The sequence below is a fragment of the Moschus berezovskii genome, chromosome 16 (genome assembly GCF_049115385.1).
Source record: "Moschus berezovskii isolate FMDL1 chromosome 16, NW_MosBer_1.0, whole genome shotgun sequence".
Taxonomy (NCBI): Eukaryota; Metazoa; Chordata; class Mammalia; order Artiodactyla; family Moschidae; genus Moschus; species Moschus berezovskii.
In genome coordinates, this window is record NC_142475.1 from 66,408,282 (window position 1) to 66,430,564 (window position 22,283).

The 22,283-nt window shown below is 43.1% G+C and overlaps 1 protein-coding gene across 4 annotated transcripts in view; it reads left to right on the top strand.

The window, feature by feature from the left end:
• The first annotated feature begins 1,233 nt into the window (after positions 1-1,233).
• The window catches only part of LOC129557867 (mitochondrial adenyl nucleotide antiporter SLC25A25-like), a 78,447-nt gene continuing 57,397 nt past the window's right edge, over positions 1,234-22,283 (top strand). For all 4 annotated transcript variants that reach the window (XR_016039377.1, XR_016039378.1, XM_088844903.1 and 1 more), the window contains exons 1-2: positions 1,234-1,566; positions 19,912-20,232. Coding sequence is in view for 2 of the 4 variants with exons in the window: in XM_088844903.1 (XP_088701029.1) it covers positions 1,549-1,566; positions 19,912-20,232 (339 nt within the window). In the remaining 2 variants the exon portion in view is untranslated. The remainder of the gene's footprint in view (positions 1,567-19,911; positions 20,233-22,283) is intronic.

Sequence of the window (22,283 nt, forward strand, 5' to 3'; positions counted from 1 at the left end):
CCTACCTCTTTTAGCACAATATCGCTACTTCTTAGAATTTATGCAAAGGCAGGGTAGTATCTAGTCCATGGAGACACGGGGCAGTGGGTGAGGGGATGGTGAGAGGAAGCTTTCAGGTGTTAAAATTATTGATAACAAAAAAGCATATGGCATCTTTTCGTCAACAAGAATCGTTAAGCAAATTATGATACATATTGATTCCTAGGTCAGGAAGATCCCCTGGAGGAGGTTTTGGCAACCCACTCCAGTATTCTTGCCTGGAAAATCCCTTGGACAGAGGAGCCTGGAGGGCTACAGTCTACAGGGCCACAAAAACTTGGACACAACTGAAGAGATTTAGCACACATACACTTATTAAGAGTAACAGCTAATATTTTAGAGCATTTCCTAAATACTTCAGTGAAGCACTGAATATTATCTTTTAATCCTGATAAATTAATTATCCTGAAAGATAATCCTGAGATAGGTACTATTAGCATCCCCATTTTACAGTTGAGGATATTGAGGCATCAGAAAGTTAAAAGACTTCTCCAAGGTCACACAGCTTGAAACTGGCAGAGCTGAGACTTGAGATCTGAACCCAGGAAGTCAAGCTCAGGGCTACCATCGATGGGCTTTCCGCGTCTTGAGACCCCCGGCTGGAGAGGAGGCGCCAGGCACAGCGAGGGCGGTGTCAGTCCTGGGTCTCACAGCCCGGCCCCGCGGTCCCTGACAGTCGGGCCGCGGAAGTTCCTCAGCCTCTGGCGCCACCCCGGGGCCCCGGGCCGCCTCACCTCCTACAGCCGTTCTATCGGGACACTCGTTGCCGCCCGTGTCCAGGTTCCACTTCTGCAGCTCCGCCCGCAGGTCGCTAAGCTGTCGCGTCCCGATTTCCCAGACGAAAGCGGACAGTCCAAAGTCGGCGGCCCCATCAGAGTACCATCCTGGCTGTTTTGTCTCCACCGACTCCTCCCCACCGCCGGCAGGTGTAGCGGCTCTGAGCACAAAAGAGCGCCGCCTGAGATGAAAAGGCACTCCATTCCTCCCGCCCCCTTTTTCCGGCCGCGCCTGCGCGACGCCCTGATGGAGCTTAACAGCACAGGCGCCAGGCCACGGCCGATAGGCGGTGTGACCGCAGTACGCATGCGTCTCGGCAGTGCGCGGCGGGAGGCCGGCGAGGAGTAGTACGCCGGCGTCCGTCCCGCCCAGGGCTCTCACCACGCATGGGCAGGCGCGGCCGGGAGCGTCGAACCCGCGCGGGATACGCCTGCGCAGAAACTAGTCGCACAGGGGCGGCCGGAGAGGTTCCTTCGCAGGCAGCGCCGTTTTGTGCTGAAAGCCGAGGTCAACCCGGCCCTGTTCTGTGTAGAGTAGTCGGCGGAGCCAGGGTTCCTGGAATGGCGGAGTGTCTGTCCGGCTTAGGCGATTCTGGTGCGGCGGGCGCAGCGGCTTTGAGCTCCGCTTCGTCGGAGACCAGGACGCGGCGCCTCACCGACCTTAGGGTGATCGATCTGCGGGCCGAGCTGAGAAAAACGGAACCTGGATTCCAGCGGCAACAAGAGCGCCTCGATGGAGCGACTTAGAAAGGTAGAGCTGGGGTCCTGGGGGGCGGGTTGGAGGTGGGTCGGGGAACCCTGGCGGCCGCTGCGGGGGGCCTCCTGGCCTCCGGGTCCGCTTGCGGCCTGCCTCGGGCCTGTCCCCACTTCTCCCAGGCCCGAGCGGGATCGCCGAAACCCTGCGGGCCCAAGTTCAAAGCCCAGCGCTGCTTCGGGGCAAGAACAAGAAAATCTCGACGCGAACGGGGGAAGTTTGAGGTGGCGGGTGACATCGGCCGAGGGCTTGTGCCATCCGCATCGGCCCCTGTTTTTTAGGGCTGCCTTCGGCTGCTCTTATCCCGATCTCAGAGTGGACGTGGCACGTGAAATCCTCGCTCCGCCCGGGGAGTCAGGGGACTCGGCCAAGGTCACTCGGCCGGGGAGGAGAGGTCGAGATTTGAACCCAGGCCGGGCGATTTTCTGAGCGTGTGTTGGATGTGGGGGCGTGCTCTGGGGAGAGAGATGCTGCTTGATCCGTTAAGGCCTAGAAGCCGAGAATAGGGGGTTAGTTTACGAAGTAAGCGTATCAAAAGGGTATTGGAAGTGGGGTTGGGGGGCATGGCTTAGGGATTTGCCAGCACGGGCTCGGGGACTCAGCCTGGCAGGGAAAGTGCTGTTTGTAATCAAGACCAGAAATGAAACCTGCAGTTAGACTTCAGAACCTAAGGACTCTGCCAGTCTCCGTGACTCGATCTTGAGCGTGGAAGACATTTTAACTCCCTCTAGGCCTGTTTCTCCTTGTATCCAAAAGAAGACAAGAATTCTTTCGCGTTCGAATTCAGTAAGATGGCTCAAAATGGGCTTGGCGTGCTGCCTAATACATGTGAACGCTTGAGGGGCAATCGCTGTCACAATTGACTTTTTTCTCTGTACCACTGGTGGTGGTGGTGGTGGTGGTTTAGTCGCTAAATCGTGTCCGTCTCTGGGAATCCTGTGGACTGTGCCCGCCAGGCTCTTCTGTCCATGAAATTCTCCAGGCAAGAATACTGGAGTGGGTTGCCATTTCCTTCTCCAGGGGATCTTCACGACCCCGGAATGGAACCTGGGACTCCTGCATTGCAGGCACATGATTTAACAGCTGAGCTATGAGGAAAACCCTAACCTGGAGGTACCACTGTTTGATATTTGCAAATTGGGTGTTCTGACCCCTTCTTGCCGGGTGGGATTCGGAGGGATGCGTTTGAAAAGCAGGGAGTTAAGAATTTGTGCTCTTCCGTTTTCCTTGTGCTGTCTGATTCTGGTGAATTCTTTCTTTTCCCGTCTCTAAACGCTTGTCCCAGAACTTCTCTGTGATCTCTAAGCCTTGTCACCTATCCTCCCCCCACCTTCCTTCCCCCAAGCAGTGCAGTTTGTGACTCATTCCACCCTCTCTTGCCTCACAAACAACAGAGGATTAAGGTTTTATTTATTAATTGCTGTTTAGAGGAAGTGAGGGTAATATCCTATTATCCAGCTGAGGAAGTTCAGGCTTGAGAGTGAGGAGTTATTACGCCCCAAGTCAATGGGGCATTTGTAACCGGAATGTGTGTTTCTTTCACTATGGATACCGACTCCCCTCTAAGACGACAGGGCAGGCAGTTCACCACTGAAGTGTTTACCTGGAGAGTATGCCAGGAGGGGAGGGTTGGCATCCAGGCACCTGTGATCCGTGTTACTAGCCTCAGGGCCTCCTGTCAACAAAGCCAAATTGGAGGGCTTCAGCCTTTATTCCCCCAGATAGCCCACAGCCTTTAATGCTGATAGAGCATTGAACCTCCCTGTCGGGTTGGTGGTTGAGGCTGGTGTGATCTCCCACTAGGGTCTCTGAGAGGAAACATCCATCCCTTCCTGCTCTTCCATTAGGGATGTGCTCAAAACACACAAACACCATCAGTGCATGCACCAGTCTGCCACTCTGCCCAAGCAAGTCTGGAAGCAACTGGAATTCTTCTCTTCTACTTCTGTCACAGAGTGTTTTGTCCCTTCTCTGGTTTATTTATTTTTGTAGAAAAGCAAAACAGGGAAAGGTGGAGCCGACAGTCTAATTTGGCAAGGCCTATAAGGATGATTCATAGCCTTCAGTCCCCCTGGGGACGACCCTGTAAACACTACACCTAGAGACCATCTGAGAGGCAGACTGGTCCACTTTCTGTCTGAGGTAGTTGTTTTCTGCTGCTGGTGGTCCAGAATCTTTTGTCTCCAGGCAGAGGGTAAGGCACTTTCTGTTTGAGCCCTCCTTCATGCCAGGGCATAACTCCAAATCTTCCTTCTGGCTCTGACTTCAGAGAAGAGGGAGAGATTTTCTTTGTTCCTGGTACAGGTTAGGTGTGGAGCCCCCAAGCCTCATTCTGAACTTAGACTTTACCAAGATAGAATACGCCTAGAATCTCTAAAATTTCTGAAACTACTTACAAACAAAACAGCATTTCAAACTGATTTAAAAATAGAGCATGGGTTCCCAAGACTATCCAGGAGAGAAAGGGTTTCCAAAAGTTAAAATCTGAGACCTGGTATCTGGGGATATCAGCGTTGACAGGCTCAGTATGTGTTCTTTTGTTTGTTTGTTTTGTGGGGGTGAAGGGGTTGTTTGTTTGTTTTCCTCATGAGTGCCTCCTTAGTGGCCTGCACTTTGCTGAGCAAGCTGCTTACCTGAGCAACACAGTCTTGGGATGGGAGCCGGCACTCACTCAGTACTCCTTAGGGTTCTGTGTCCGTTGAGGCAGGTCCCCTAGTAGTTGAGGGAAAGACCTTAGGAGTCTTTGAGAGGAGCTTCCTGAGGGATGAGGTAGTCGGTGTCCCATCCGTTGCACATCCCATATTCTGTCTAGATGGTGCTAGTTGAGGCGTGGAATTGAGAGGGGATCAGGGAGGGTCTAATAACACATTGCTGAGTGACGTCATGGAGAAGGAAATGGCAACCCACTCCAGTGTTCTTGCCTGGAGAATCCCAGGGACGGGGGAGCCTGGTGGGCTGCTGTCTTTGGGGTCGCACAGAGTCGGACATGACTGAAGCGACTTTGCAGCAGCAGCAGCAGGTTTCAGTCTTGCTTGTGCCTCTTACAAGTCTTATCTACTTGGGAAAATCCTATAATCTGTTTAAGCCTTGTTTTCCTCTTGGGAATAATAATAAAGGACTGGCAGACTATTTGTGAGGCTTTAACATTCTGAAGTATGTGAATTTTCAAAGCGGACCACTTAGAACATAAAGCATAGTCATAGTATGTCCTACTTGCCTGTCTTTCCTTTTTACTCCTCCCTTCCCTTCTTCTTTCTCTTTTCTTCATTTTTAACCCTCGTATATTTCTTCCATGCAAACTCTGGTTATCAGTGAAATCCGCCCTTTTCTGCCAAGCACTGACTTGCTTCAGAAAGCTAATATGAATGAATCCTGCGGAGTGATCAAGTTGTGTGTCATGGGTTAGGGATGGGCAAAATGCAGAATAGAAAGTAAGTAGAAATGTCCTTTGAGATTACGAACATGCAGTGACATCTTTGGAGACCAAGAAGAAGTCATGAGTTTGGGCTGCAGATTTATAATCCAGTTCTCAGCAGCGTCCTTGGTGACCTCCACCCCTGCCTTGCCCCATTCATTCATGACTCACTTCTTCTGAAGCATTTGTTCTCAAACTGTGATCCCTGGACCAGTAGCATCAGCATCACGTGGGAATTTTAATTAGAGATGCTGATTTGGGAGCCCCGCTCTATCCCCACTAAATGAGAAATTTTGGGAGTGGGTCCCAGTTCCCTATGTTGCAAAGTGCCCTCCAAGTGATGCTGGTGAACACTCAGATTTGAGAACCACTGCCCTTCACCAACCACAGCTCAGGTTTGCCCCTCCTGCATCAGAATGGGAACTGTAGCCCAGGAACTTGACTCTGGATTGTCAAAGCTTTTCAAATAGGTCTCACACCATGTGAACTACAGGTTAGCTAACTATATTCACTCCCCCAGGCTGTGACTTTGATATGGGTGAAGGATGTTGATTCATCTGACATGAGTCTGCAAATGTTACTCCAATAAAAGCTTTTGAAGTATCTGAGTTAAATAAACATTTGCAATGAACCCACACTTTTCCACTTGGCCTCTTTATGAAGACAAGACAGGCTTATACCTCCTGCTTCCCAGGTCACAGGATTCATGAGTTCTGAGAACCATACAGCTGCATATTTTTCATAGCCATCACCCTTTTCCCAAAACATTTAGAGCAAACATTCCTTCTCCAAAACAAATGGATATAGGCCATGCTAATGCCACAGCTGTCATGTAATGAATCAGAAATTTTTATTTATAAATCAGAATATCAGAATTGACATTGGTTCCAATAATAGGTACTGTTGATTTCCTGCTCCACATCACCACTGAGTTCACCTGAAACTGACAACTTCCCACTCCAGGTACTTTTCCATTCGCAGACAAGGCAGCCTTAACATGCCAGGGGCAGCTCTCACACAGTGAGAGAAAAGAACCTGTAGATAAATATCCCAGTTGCCCCGTCCCTTGGTAGATCATTTCTGAGCTGCATTTTACAGGATTACTGAGATGGTCTCCAGAAAGACTGAGCACCAGAGGCCCACAGTGATAATGGCTCACTGGGACACTCTTTATTTCTTTGTCTTTCTTCTCCTATCTCACTTTCCCCATTCTCTCTGTTATTTGGGATCAAATTCCAAATAAACTCACTGCTCCAGGTTTTTGTTATAAGATCTGTTTCCGGAACTCATAAGAAGATGACTGGGTGATTTGTTCAAGGTTGTATATTTGTTCAAGTTAAGGCAGACCAGGATCCATTCTTTTTCTTCTGTATTGAAAAGAAAGACCATGATCTTGTATTGAATTTAGCACTTAACTCTATTTTTGCCAACAGTCCCCTAGAACTTAGCGTTGTGCAAATGCTGGATACGTAAGAGGTGACTGAGACTTCTTTGATGAATCAGTAGTTGTCGGATTCTCTCACTCTGTGAATCTACCAGCTTTCTGTGTAGCAGGTTGCTCTCACAGTGCACTTTTCATAAATCCTATTAGTATGGATTTCCCCATCATCTGAATAGCATAGGGAAGAACATAATGCCTGATATAATGTAATAAGTTCTTAATTTGTTGAATGAATAAGTAAATCATGGAGCACATTTCCGAATAGAATATAGGGACCTACATTTTTGAATATCATCAAAGGTCACATTGCTGGTTATTAATAACCAGGGCAGGACTAAAAGCCCATCCCCTTCAGACTTTATCTAGTGCTTTGATTACTCTATCTCATAAGTCCCATTAAGGTCAAGTGTTTTTCTAATATTTTTTAATCACTGGAAAAATATATCATTTAGAGCAATCTGTTATTATGGGTACTATTCAAACAATGTAATTATCCACAACAAATTTAGAGAAAGCTAGTTTGAGTGTTTGGACAAATGAATTATTTTGGCAGCTGGATCTAAAAGGTGCAATGATTGATACGGTGAGCACTTCGGCTGGATTGTGACCATAATACAACTCCAAGCAAGAATCTTCTGGAAGGCATAGCAATCCCCAAGCTGCACCATTCTGAAATGATCAGTGTCTTATGACACTCTTTTATCTATCAGTCAATAGTCATGTTTTGGAAATTTATTATGTGCAGAGCCCTAGGTGAGGTGCTACTCAGAAAACATGTAGGGTGAGTCTTTTCCAATAAGGAGGTGATAAATTCCCTTATGTCCATTTTTTTTTTTTTCCATTTTCTATCACCACTTCAAACACCAACCATCAACCTAATGTAAGAAACCAACTGTGTTATGTATATAATATAAACAGCTCCTGACCTGATGTTTGCCTTACATTTTTGGTAAATACCCTTTACTGAGAAATGAAACTTCTCTTTTGTGTTTTTAAGTTTGTCATGAATGGATATTAAAACATCAGTAAGTATTCTCCATCCATTAAGATAATCATAGAATTTTCCCTTTAATCTATTCATATGATATAGTATTTAATTAATCTTCTAATGTTAAACCAAGTTTGATTTCCAGAGGAAAAAATAAGTTCATTATGATATATTCTTATATTTATATACTACTGAATTAGGTTGGCATATTTTGTTTCGTTTTTGCACTTCTGTTCATGAGTGACACAGCTTGTAATTTTTCTTTATTCTTTTGGTTTTGTTGTGTCATTATCAACATTATTCTAGGACCCCCCCCCCCTTTCTTTATATTCTGAAAAAACTGTTTAAGATTAGAGGTATTTGTCCCTTGAATATTTGGTAAAATTTATCCACGTAAGCAACTGACCTGATGTTTTCTCTGTAATGAGGTTTTAAACTACTGGTTTGATTTCTTTAATGTTTATGGAAATAATTAACTTTTCTGCTTGTTGCATAAGGTTTTATAAACTCTGTAGAGATATGTCTTTTTTATCTGTGCATTTATAGGGATTTATTATAGGAGTTTTATCTATGCATATTTTAAGGATATGTCTGTTTTATGTAGACTGTACTGTTTATTAATATATAGCTGTTCTTAATATTCCCATTATCTTTTAAATCTCTTTAATAACTGCATTGTGTCCTCTTGTCTTAGTCCATTAGGGTTGCTATAACAAAATACTATAGACTGAGTAGCTTATAGAAATGAAATGTATTTCTCACAGTTTTTGATGCTGGAAATTTGAGATCAAGGTGCCAGCAAGGTCAGGTGAGGGCCTTTTCTGGGTCACAGGCTTCTCATTGTATCTTTATGTCATAGAAGGGACAAGGGAGTCCTCTGGGTTCTCTTTCATAAGAGCACTAATCTCAATCATAAGGGTTCTGTCCTTATGACCTGATCACTTCAAAGGCCCCACTTTTTAACGCTATCACCTTGAAAATTAGAATTTTAATTTATATAAATTTGAGGGGGCATGCATTCCCCTATTCACTTTTGACCAGTTTTTGCTAGGTGTTTCTTCATTTTATTAGTTTTTTGTTTGTTTTTTAATGAATAACCTTTGACTTTGTTGAGTCCTGTTATTATTTGCAAATTTCCTAATTGACTGTGCCAAAATTTCCCAGGGAGCAACCTAGGAATCTACTTCTGTGCAAGGAGTGAGAAAAGAAGAAGGGCTGGGCGAAGGGAGACACTCAGAAGCAATTCCAGCTTCGTCAGAGACTCCAGCATCCCCATAGGGAGTCAAGTGGTCCTTCAGAGTCGTAGTGCACTGGACCAAAATGGCTGGGTCCGTGTATTCTGTAGTCACTGGATGTGGGCTGCCTGAGAAGGTACATGACCTTGGGTGAAGCACCTCTCTGCAGTGTAGTTAGCCATAGAAGATGATAGCCATATTCCCAGGAAATGTATCTTTCCTTGAAGCATAACTTCATTGACACATCTTTATTATTTTTTTTCTTTACTTTTTCCATTTTCTTTCTAGACTCTTGCATTAGATGTCAACCTTGTTAATTTTCTACTGTTTCTTTTTTCTAATACAATCATTTTGGGCTGAAGTTTCCTCTGAATGCTGCTTTGGCTGCATCCAACAAGCTTTGTTGTATGATATCTTTATTGGTAGTAGTATCAGTTCAGTAGATCAGTAGTATCAGTATTTATGAGTTAATTAAATGTGGGTTTCTAAATATCCATGCATACGTGATTTTGTAGTTATATTTTTATTATTTTGTATTTAATAGAATTTTCAGTACATCCCCTAGTTTGTAGATAAATTGATGATTTTGAAATGGAAACCTATTCACATCAATTCAAGGATTAAAACTCCATGAAGTTCTCCCTATTGCCGATAAATTGAAGTCTAAAGTATTTAATGACATTTAAGGCTCTTCCTGATATGGCTTATGCTTACCTCTCCCCTACCACTCCTACACCCTCTTGCTATAATTTAGTCCCACTTTTCTTTAATTTTCTCTACCGGAGTTGGTCTTGATTATTGTCTCTCCACATATCATGCCCTCTTTTACCTAACTTAACCTTCAGGTATATTCTTTTTATTTCCACCTTTTGAAACTCTACTCTTAGCAGCTCTGCACAGATGAGATACTTTCCCTATGTGTTTCCATGGTTCTCCCCACCCCTCAGTCCTAACTACCCTGTATTTAAATTGTTTATTCAATAAGTTACATGTTTTATTAGATTGTAAACTTCAGGAGGACAAGAGCCAAATGAACTGAACTGAACTGTACTTCTAATTCATTACTTGCTATATGTAGGTATTCAATAATTATTTGTCAAATAATAGTGACAGTAACCATCAATTACTAGATAATGACTGTTTTTCCAGAAATTATGCAGAGATTAGTGTGGTCAGGAGGATATTGGTCTCCCTTAATAGCCATGTTTAGAACCTGTGGAGATCTTGTGTCACATGGCAAGGAAGTTTTAAGGTTGCAGATGGAATAAAAGTTGTTAAATGTTTGATTTGAATGGGAAGATAGTCTTGTATTATCTGGGTGTGTCCAATATAATCACAAGGGTTCTTATAAGTGAAAGAGGTAGGCAGGAGAGGCAGTGTCAAGGGGCTGGAGAAAAACTCACACAGCCACTGCTGGCTTTGAAGATGGAAGGGGACCATAAGCCAAGGAATATGGGCAGCCTCTAGAAACTGGAAAAGGCAAAGAGTTCAATTGTCTCCTAAAGCGTCAAAAACTATGCATCACCATCAACATCTTGGTTTTAGCTGAATAAGGCCATTTCAGACTTTTAACTTTCAGAACTATAAAATAAGAACATGTTTATTAGCAGAGTTGTGCCTTAAAGTTACACAGAAAACAAAACTTGTAAATAATTAACTTGGAAATTTATCTCATCAAGTTTCCAAGCCAAATGTTGAAAGTTTAACTTTGTTTCATCTTGCTGCTCATATTAAAATGTGGGGGAAAGGAGAGAGAGATTGCAGGAAGACTCTTAAGGAAACAGGTTCCAGGACTTGGTGATTTGGGACATTCTGTCCATTATACTTATGTAAAAGAGCTATGGAATGATCTAGTGGTTGGAAGAGTAATACAGCACAATTCAAATTGTTGCGTAAAGTTGACATAAGAATTTTTAACTTCAAGAGAGTCCAAGTAGATAGGTTAAAGGGACCCAGAAAGATGAGGAATGAGGAAATTAAGATAGAAAAGTAACACAGTGGGACGCCGTGCACTGAGGAGACGTAGTAGCCAATAACAAGTTCCCCAGAGCCGGAAAGACGCGGAGACAGCAACACTGAGGTCGCTGATAGCCTCCATTAACCTGTCTGTTGTGGTCAGTTCTCATTACAGTCCCAAAGAAAGGCAATGCACTTAGCTCACATGCTAGCAAATAATGCTCAAAATTCTCCAAGTCAGGCTTCAACAGTCCATGAACCGAGAACTTCCAGATGTTCAAGCCGGATTTAGAAAAGACAGATAAACCAGAGATCAAACAGATCAAATCTGTTGGATCAAAGAAAAAGCAAGAGAGTTCAGAGAAACACCTCCATCTACTTTATTGACTACGCCAAAGCCTTTGACTGTGTGGATCGTAACAACCTGTAGAAAATTCTTCAAGAGATGGAAATACCAGACCACCTGACCTGCCTCTGGAGAAATCTGTATGCAGGTCAGGAAGCAACAGTTAGCACTAGACATGTAACAAATACTGGTTCCAAATAAGGAAAGGAGTACATCAAGGTTGTATATTGTCACCTTGCTTATTTAACTTATATGCAGAGTACATCATGTGAAATGCTGGGCTGGAAGAAGCACAAGCTGGAATCAAGATTGCCAGGAGAAATATCAGTCACCTCAGATATGCAGATGACACCACCCTTATGGCAGAAAGTGAAGAATACCTAAAGAGCCTCTTGATGAAAGTGAAAGCTGCTGTTAAGAGGAGAGTGAAAAAATTGGCTTTAAACTCAGCATTCAGAAAACGAAGATCATGACATCTGGTCCCATCACTTCATGGCAAATAGATGGGGAAACAGTGGAAACAGTGACAAACTTTATTTTCTTGGGCTCCAAAATCACTGCAGATGGTGACTGCGGCCATGAAATTAAAAGATGCTTGCTCCTTGAAAAAAAAGTTATGACTAACCTAGACAGCATATTAAAAAGCAGAGACATTACTTTGCCAACAAAGGTCCATCTAATCAAGGCTATGGCTTTTCCAGTGGTCATGTATGGATAGGAGAGTTGGAGTATAAAGAAAGTTGAGTGCTGAAGAATTGATGCTTTTGAACTGTGGTGTTGGAGAAGACTCTTCCTTGGACTGCATGGAGATCAAACCAGTCCATCCTAAAGGAAATCAGTCCTGAATATTCATTGGTAGGACTGATGCTGAAGCTGAAACTCCAATCCTTTGGCCACCTGATGCGAAGAACTGACTCATTGGAAAAGACCCTGATGCTGGGAAAGGTTGAAGGCAGGAGAGGGGGATGACAGAGGATGAGACAGTTGGATGGCATCACAGACTCGATGGACATGAGTTTGAGTAAGCTTTGGGAGTTGGTGATGGACAGGGAAGCCTGGGGTGCTGCAGTCCATGGGCTCACAAAGAGTCAGACACGACAGTTAAGTTGTCTATTGTGGTGACCTGTGAGATGTTTCCTGCTTCTGTGTCTACTGCACTAAAATGTCAGTTAAACCTATTGAAAGGGAGGCGCATTTAAATTCTACAGGACCAAAAAGGGACATCATTAGAAAGAGGCAAGACACAGAGCAGAAGAAAAAAAAATCATAGAAAATGGGACAAAAGTGATTAGAAGTGTAATTTCTGAAGACATAATCACCTCTTGATGGTCCAAGAAATAGTTGGGGAAGGATGGAGAGAACTTTGACTTTCTCTATCTGCGAGATGTCAAGTCTTGAGCTGATTTTATTTAAGGCAGTAAAGGACAGGAGGACCTCAGTAACCTGAAATATTGGCACTTGACATCTGGATCCACTAAGAAAATCACATCAGAAGCAAGCATTTTGTTTTATTTGCTTCACTATCAAGAAAAATCAAACAACAATGGTGCTATCTGGAATACTTCATTCCCATTTCTCATTATTTTTCCAAGCAGAATCTTAATCTCAAGACCCTCTCCAAGTGGCGAGAAGGAAGCGAATGCAATCCAGAGATGATGTAGCATGACACAAACAAGTAAACTGTTCAGTTGCTCTGGCCTTGACATTTGCTGAAATGTCCAAGGGTACTGGAGGCTTGGGCTAAGATGACTCATTCAGAACCGTATAGTTAGAGAAATAATTGTCCACACTAAGTGTCTGAATGTCTGAGACAGACAGAAGAGTGTTTTCCCATCTCAATACAGAACTAATCATGCCAGAATTGGACACCACCAGCAATTACCTGACTTTTACACTGGTCAGCCTTTTTTCCCTTAGCTCTGAAAAGCTTATTTTGGTGCATTTTAGAGGAGAATGAAATTCAAATTCTCCCTCTGAGATTTTGTTTCGGTCAGTGTGTCTCTATTTCTCCCTCTTTATGTCTGTCTAAAATATAAAACAATAGCATTAAGAAGTTTTTAGCAAGAAGACATTGTCTCACCACCTTATTGCTACTGTCTTTGTTTATTTGTCTCTCAATGTTTGAATTTAATCCCATTTTCAGTTCAGTTCAGTTCAGTCGCTCAGTCATGTCCTACTCTCCGCGACCCCATGAACCACAGCACGCCAAGCCTCCCTGTCCATCACCAACTCCTGGAGTTCACCCAAACTCATGTCCATCGAGTCGGTGATGCCATCCAGCCAATCTCATTCTCTGTCGTCCCCGTCTCCTCCTACCCCCAATTCCCCCTAGCATCAGACTGTTTTCCAGTGAGTCAACTTGTCGCATGAGGTGGCCAAAGTATTGGAGTTTCAGCTTTAGCATCAGTCCTTCCAATGAACACCCAGGATTGATCTCCTTTAGAATGGACTGGTTGGATTTCCTTGCAGTCCAAGGGACTCTCAAGAGTCTTCTCCAGCACCACAGTTCAAAAGCATCAATTCTTTGGCGATCAGCTTTCTTCACAGTTCAACTCTCACATCCATACATGACCACGGGAAAAACCGTAGCCTTGGTTTGCGATTTTAACATTGTGTTGCAAACATTTCCTGACGGTTTCGTGGTCTTCATGACTATTTTCCTTAAACTATATAGTCTACTACAATTTGTAAGCTACTTAGAACCTTCAGTTTGTGGTATTATATATAATGCTACAACAGACTCCTTAATATTCTTTTTGTTTCTTGCTGTAGAATAATGTCCTTAGCATGAATCACTTGGGATACAATAGTTGGTTCATTACTTTAATGTATCTTTTAAACTCATATCACCTACTGTTCTTGACTTTAATACACAGATATTAAAATAAACAAAAATAACCCACATTCTCCTCTTGCCCTTCTTCCCCCAGCATACAGCCTTGAAATGATCTTGGGTTTGCCAGTCTTAATGCCAATAACAATGGTAACTTTTTAATATAATATACTCAACTCAGAGGACATATTTCCTTCACTGTAGGAAATACTACTCTATCCAGAGACATCTTTCTTCCCTGACCTTTACTTTTAAGATGTAATCTGGAATGATTGGTATTTTGTCTTTGCTGATTTTGATTGGTTGTTGTCATTAGTAGAGATGTTCGTGTAGAATTCATATCATTCCCAAAATCACTGTGCCATTGAATTTACTATTGGGAAACTCACATAACAAAATGTTACAGAAAAATAACTGTTAAGTAATGGAGACCTTTTTAAGCTCTACCCCAGGAAACAGGATGTTTGGTGAGTGCAAAGATAACTTAAAGCTGAAGTCATCTTTCCAGCTCTGTTGGTTGTCTGAGATATACTTGTTGTCCTGAATTACATCCTTTGATGGCTAGAGAGATCAAACAGTAAGACTAGGTATTGGAGGAATAGTTACTGAGAGATTAGAATGGGGACCTCTCTGCAAACATAATGAAGTATGAGATATTTGAAATGGTCAGTTGTTTGTCCTTTTTTTATAGATTTTCTGTGTGTGTGTAGATATTTAAAGATTGACATCAACTCACATCCTCTGTAGTTCTGTCAGCAACATATTTTTCAAGCAGTCTCATCCTCGTATCTGTTCCCAGAAGACTCAGCACTATTTACATTGCAGCTCATTTAACTTGTCCCTTATATTCACTGTAAGCTGCCTGAGGGTACATAGTTTGTATTATTATTTTCAATTAGGGCCACATATATGCCTTCAATCATTTCAGTTCAGTCTCTCAGTTGTGTCAGACTCTTTGCGACCCCATGAATCACAGCACGCCAGGCTTCCTTGTCCATCACCAACTCCCGGAGTTCACTCAAACCCATGTCCCTCAAGTCAGTGATGCCATCCAGCCATCCCATTCTCTGTCATCCCCTTCTCCTCCTGCCCCCTCCCAGCATCAGGGTCTTTTCCAATGAGTCAACTCTTCCCATGAGGTGGTCAAAGTACTGGAGTTTCAACTTTAGCATCAGTCCTTCTGATGAACACCCAGGACTGATCTCCATTAGAATGGACTGGGTGGATCTCCTTGCAGTCCAAGGGACTCTCAAGAGTCTTCGCCAACACCACAGTTCAAAAGCATCAATTCTTTGGCATTCAGCTTTCTTCACAGTCCAACTCTCACATCCATACATGACCACGGGATAAACCATAGCTTTAACTAGATGGAACTTTGTTGGCAAAGTAATGTCTCTGGTTTTTAATATGCTATCTAGGTTGGTCATAACTCTCTTTCCAAGGAGTAAGCATCTTCTAATTTCATGGCTGCAGTCACCATCTGCATTGATTTTGGAGCCCAAAAAAATAAAGTCTGACACTGTTTACACTGTTTCCCCATCTATTTCCCATGAAGTGATGGGACCAGATGCCATGATCTTAGTTTTCTGAAGGTTTAGCTTTAAGCCAACTTTTTCACTCTCCTCTTTCACTTTCATCAAGAGGCTTTTGAGTTCCTCTTCACTTTCTGCCATAAGGGTGGTGTCCTCTGCATATCTGAGGTTATTGATATTTTTCCCAGCAATCTTGATTCCAGCTTGTGCTTCTTCCAGCCCAGCATTCCTCTTGATGTACTCTGCATATAAGTTAAATAAGCAGGGTGACAATATACAGCCTTGACGTAACTCCTTTTCCTATTTGGAACCAGTCTGTTGTTCCATGTCCAGTTCTAACTGTTGCTTCCTGACCTGCATACAGGTTTCTCAAGAGGCAGGTCAGATGGTCTGGTATTCCCATCTCTTTCAGAATGTTTCACAGTTTATTGTGATCCACACAGTCAAAGGCTTTGGCATAGTCAATGAAGCAGAAATAGATGTTTTTCTGGAACTCTCTTGCTTTCTCCATGATCCAGCGCATGTTGGCAATTTGATCTCTGGTTCCTCTGCCTTTTCTAAAACCAGCTTGAAATCTGGAAGTTCATGGCTCACATATTGCTGAAGCCTGGCTTGGAGAATTTTGAGCATTATTTTACTAGCGTGTGAGATGAGTGCAACTGTGCGGTAGTTTGAGCATTCTTTGGCATTGCCTTTCTTTGGGATTGGAATGAAGACTGACATTTTCCAGTCCTGTGGCCACTGCTGAGTTTTCCAAATTTACTGGCATATTAAGTGCAGCACTTTCACAGCATCATCTTTCAGGATTTGAAATAGCTCCACTGGAATTCCATCACCTCCACTAGCTTTGTTCGTAGTGATGCTTTCTAAGGTCCACTTGACTTCACATTCCAGGATGTCTGGCTCTAGGTGGGTGATCACACCATCATGATTATCTGAGTCATGAAGATCTTTTTTGTACAGTTCTTCTGTGTATTCTTGCCACCTCTTCTTAATATCTTCTGCTTCTGTTAGGTCCATACCATTTCTGTCCTTTATTGAGCCCATCTTTGCATGAAATGTTCCCTTGGTATCTCTAATTTTCATGAAGCGATCTCTAGTCTTTCCCATTTTGTTGTTTTCCTCTATTTCTTTGCATTGATCACTGAAGAAGGCTTTCTCATCTCTCCTTGCTATTCTTTGGAACTCTGCATTCAGATGCTTCTCTCTTTCCTTTTTTCCTTTGCTTTTTGCTTTGCTTTTCACAGCTATTTATAAGGCCTCCTCAGACAGCCATTTTGCATTTTTGCATTTCTTTTTCATGGGGATGGTCTTGGTCCCTGTCTCCTGTACAGTGTCACGAACCTCCATCCAGAGTTCATCAGGCACTCTGTCTATCAAATCTAGTCCCTTAAATCTATTTCTCACTTCTACTGTATAATAGTAAGGGATTTGATTTAGGTCATACCTGAATGGTCTACTGGTTTTCCCTACTTTCATCTATTTAAGTCTGAATTTGGCAATAAGGAGTTCATGATCTGAGCCACAGTCAGCTCCTGGTCTTGTTTTTGCTAACTGTATAGAGCTTCTCCATCTTTGGCTGCAAAGAATTTAATCAATCTGATTTCGGTGTTAACCATCTGGTGATATTCATGTGTAGAGTCTTCTCTTGCGTTGTTGGAAGAGGGTGTTTGCTATGACCAGTGCGTTCTCTTGGCAAAGCTCTATTAGCCTTTGCTCTGCTTCATTCTGTACTCCAAGGTGAAATTTGCCTGTTACTCCAGGTGTTTCTTGACTTCCTACTTTTGCATTCCAGTCCCCTATAATGAAAAGGATATCTTTTTGCGGTGTAAGTTCTAAAAGGTCTTGTAGTTATTCATAGAAGCGTTCAACTTCATATTCTTCAGCGTTACTTTCTGGGACATAGGCTTGGATTCCTGTGATATTGAATGGTTTGTCTTGGAAATGAACAGAGATCATTCTGTCATTTTTGGATTGCATCCAAGTACTGCATTTTGGACTCTTTTGTTGACCATGATGGCTACTCCTTATGTGCCTTAGCACATAGAAAACCCTAGAAATAACTGTTGAATGTATGAATGAGAAGTTTGCAGTGACAGTATTTACCTTTCTGGATTACATCATGCCCTATATATTTTCAAAATGAATTTGATAACCACCCAGGGTACAACTTTTTAATGTTTCTAAGTTAAAAACCAAAAATAGAACAAATGCTTTCCACCTGTCAGTTCAGGAGACATAAGAGATGTGGGTTCGATCCCTGGGTTGGGAAGTTCCCCTGGAAATGGGAACCCACTACAGTATTCTTACCTGGAAAATTCCATGGACAGATGAGCCTGGCGGGTCTCAGTCCATTGGGTTGCAAAGAATTCAGTTCAGTTCAGTTCAGTTCAGTCGCTCTTGGACACGACTAAAGCGACAGAGAATGAGATGGCTGGATGGCATCACCGACTCGATGGACATGAGTTTGAGTGAACTCCGGGAGTTGGTGATGGACAGGGAGGCCTGGCGTGCTGTGATTCATGGGGTCGCAAAGAGTCGGACACGACTGAGTGTCTGAACTGAACTGAACTGAACTGAAAGCGACTTAGCATGCAAACACACTAGGGAAGAGATTTTTGTCTATTGCTTCATCCCTGCAACAGTGCCTGGCACGAGACTGATGCTCAATATATATTTTTAAATACATATAAGGATTTCATCATGCCCATTAAGGCTATTAATTGAACTTCAGGTACTTTTTTCCTTCATTATCTCTTTTCTTGGTTTACAAGAAAACAAAGATTTAGAGGAAGTGTAACATATTGCTGGAGAAGGAAATGGCAGCCCACTCCAGTATTCTTGCCTGGAAAATCTCATGAACAGAGGAGACTGGTGGACTAGAGTCCATGGGTTGAAAAGAATTGGACATGACTAAGCACAAGCACATAACATAACATATTGCTACTAATTATTTTATGAGGTGGAGTGGAGTGGTAGAAAGATGTATGGATATGATGAAAGTCAGTATTTTACAGCTGTTAGAAGTATAGCCCTGAAATCAGACTATCCCAGCAGGATTCTTGATACTACCACGTATTAACTGGATGTCTTGAGGCATATTAATTATTGTCTCATCAAGTTATTACATATACAACAAGGACAATAGCAGCCATGTATCCGAAAGTTGTCAACCAGATTCCGTTGGAAGATACTAATAAAGTGGTAGTTCACAGAACACAGCAAGTACTCAAAAGAAAAAGGTTACAAGTTTTCTGAAATGCATTAATTGACTTTTAGCATTAGCAAATGTTCTCAACCATTATGTTGTTTCATTTCTTGAAAACTCTGTCATGATTGTCTGTGTGGAAAATCTAAAAGAATTGACAAAAAGCCCACTCTTGTAGCTAATCAGTGATTATATAATGTCAAAACTGCAGGATACAAGGCTAGTATACAAAAGCCTATCACTTTCCTATATGCCATTGTGAAAAGTGGAATTTGAAACTAAAAGCACATTACAATTTACATTAGCAACCCCCCAAAATTGAAATATTTAGGTATAAATTTAAGAATATATGTGCAAAATCCATGAGGAAAACTATAAAACCCTGATGAGAGCTACCGAAGAAAAAGGAATAAAACAAATGAAAGGATATTCCATGTTCATGGAGAGGAAGACTCAAAATGTCAAGATGTAATTCCTTCCTAAACTGAACTATATATTTAAAGAAATCCTAATTAAAATACCAGAAAACTATTTTGTGGATATCAACTAATTGATTCCAAAGTTTACATGAAGAGGCAAAAACCCAGAATAACCTAACTAAATACTGAAGAAGAGCCCAGAAGATTGATACTCTGACTTCAGGACTTGTATCAGAATGAGAACTCCAAAACAGGCCCACATAAATACAGTCAACTGATCTTTGACAAGGGATGAAAGGCAATACAATGGAGTAAGGTACTGTTTTCAATCAGTGGTTCTGGAACAACTTAACATCTACATTAAAAATATAAAGAAATATAATTTTGACATACTTTATATATTTCAAAAAATTTAGCTTAAATGTAGACCTAAATGTAAAATTCAAAATTATAGAAGTTCTAGAAGATTAGCTCAGACTGCTAGAACAAAATACTGTAGATTTAAAAGACAGTTATTTATTGTGGAGGCTGGAATGTCCATGACTAGCTGCCAGCATATTCAGTTCCTGGAGAGGATCTTCTTCCTGGCTTGCAGACAGCTGCTTTCTTGCTGTTTGCTCACGTCTTAGAGACAGAAAGGGAGACATGGTGTGTTTTCCTCTTCATATAAGGACACTAATCTCATTATGGGAGTCCAAACTCTCATGACCTGATCTAAAGCTACTTAATTTCCAAAGGCCCAAACTCCAAATATATTAGGGATCAGAGCTTCAGTATACAAATTTTTTTAAGGTAAAGAAGTATTCGGTTTATACAGCATATAGGAGAAAACCTAATTGACCTTGGGTATTTAGATGACTTTTCAGATACAACACCAAATAAATGACCTATGACAAAAATAATTGATAAGCTGGAATTCATTGAAATCAAAGCTTCTGCTCAATGAAAGACAATGTCGGCCCGTGCTAGGCCACCGAGGACCCCGGCGTGTCGTCCGAGCTCTCCCGCCGGCCCGCCGCCCCAGCCTCCCGCCCGATGGTGAGCAGTGTGTTGTGCCGCTGCGTGGCTTCCCCGCCGCCAGACCCCACCGCCTCCGCCTCGTCGTCCGCCTCATCGCCGGCGTCCGTGGACCCGTGCGGCGGCGCCGTCTGCGGGGGCCCGGACCACCAGCTGCGCCTCTGGAGCCTCTTCCAGACTCTCGACGTCAACCGCGACGGCGGGCTGTGTGTCAACGACCTGGCCGTGGGACTTCGGCGCCTGGGACTACACCGCACCGAGGGCGAGCTACGGGTAGGTAACGCGTACCCCTCCGAGCGGGCGGGGAAGGGACGCCCCCTTTGCGCCCCAGCACCTCCGGGGGGTCCAGGTGACAGGTCTGGTCTGTGCGACCGGCTTCTCTGGTAGCCCTTTGGAGTTTGGCAGGCTTGGTGGAGGCCTCTCGGGCTGGCTAAGACCCCCCTGGATGACAGACTTGGACACCCCCATTTATGCCCTAGTGGGAGTAGAGCTCCTTCTTGCCTCTGTGGGCGCTTGGGCTGGGGACGGGGGTGCGGGGATAGGCTTTCCCTGAGTACAGGTGGATACCTTTTGGATATTCTGATGGCCAATATCCCCTTTCTGCCGGGACTTTCCCCAAAGTAGAAGGTCAAGTCTCCAGAGTCTGCTGTATGTCACCTTCTGACCTCAAGACTTAAGCTTTGATGCTCCCCTCTACCCATCATTAATGGTTTCATCCATCCTCTTCCAGTGGCTCCACGTTTCCATCCTAGCGGTGGGCCCTGATCGGGTTCCTCTCGGAAACATGTGGGAGTTGGAAAAAATGGGAACTGGGGTTTCAGGCAGATCGTGCCTTGTGGGTGGTAAGAACTGACAGTTCTTCTGGGTAAGGCTCAATCCCCGTTGACGTGCTCATCCAGAAAATGGGATCAAGATGTCTTACAAGCTTGCAGATTAGAGTGAAAGAATCCAGGGGAAATTTTTTCCTAAAAGTGAAAGCCTGACCCACCTAGGAGGATACTTCGTTACTCTTGTTCTGGAGTGGCCTCCTGGCCAAGGGGGAAGGAGGGACAGAGATGTGCTGTCCTTTCTGTATGGAACCCTCAAGCAGAGGGTTTCTCAAGAGGCTGTTTCTTCCTCTTCTGTCTCTCGTGGTATGTTTTCCTATCTGACTTTGTAGCTATAGCTGCCCTTTTCCAAGTATTTTGTTTATTGTGGCTGAGCCTGATTTATAAGCTGGAGGAAGACTACTTTACCTAGCAACCTGTTTCTCTTGTAAGTTGGTTCCTTTGGTCCATTAGTACATACCGCAATTAGAGAATCTCATAGCTAAGTGTGAAAAAAGTTTTTGGTAAAACGCCAGTGAATGTAAGCAATTTGTTTTTCAGGTAGGTGTACATAAAGTTTTAAACTCATGTCCAGAGTATCTTGGCTCAACATCCAAGCTATTTCACCTACTTAGGATCAGCCTAGGGAGACCAAGGGTAACACTATGCAAGATACAATCATTGGGTTAAGTCCAACAGGCTTAAAAGCAAGATTTTTTTTTAAAGTTTTTTCAAGTGAGTGTTACACAGAACTGAGCTGAGTATTTTCTAACCCATAACTGATGAATAAATCACTTGGAAAGATGAGATGGCTGAACTCAGAGGGTCTGTGACTTATAGGCTCAGGGAGGTGAGGTCTGTGACTTATGGGCCTAGGTGAGCCTTTCTGCTTCTGTGAACCTAGCCACCAGGTTACATGGAGGGTCTCTGACTGCAGGAGTGTATTCCGTGTTTACACCTCAACTGGAATCAGTGTTTTTATGATTCATGGCACATTTGACATGGATCCAAATCTATTTTTTTTTTTTGGTAGTAAATGTAAATTTTAAGGGCAAATAAGAAGAAAGTGATCATTTTCTTTCCAGTGTTGAAACTTTTTTGATTAACCAAAAGGAGCCTAGCCCATTGGAGTCACACTGGCTCTACAATCTCTAACTCAGGGAGTAAGTTTCCTTTCAGTGTATGGCTTTTCGTATGGACTCTGACTACTTCTACCAACTCTTTCAGCTGATGAATGTGAAATTATACAGCTTTGCGAGATTGGGAATGATTCATTTTATTCGTTTATTACCTGTGGAGGATCACAGGCTAGTCCTGCAAGAGAATGGTTTAAGTATGAGAGAGAGAACCTGCCTTCTTGTGAATAGCTGGGCCGCAGGAAGACACCCTGCCTCACGAACCCCCTTACCACTTCCTGCTGCAATAGTTTATCAGTATTAGCTACACACAGAAAAAGTAGTGCTGCAGTTTTGCAGAAGTAGCAAAGGCAAGAGAGAACTGGGGCGGAGGGGTGCCTTT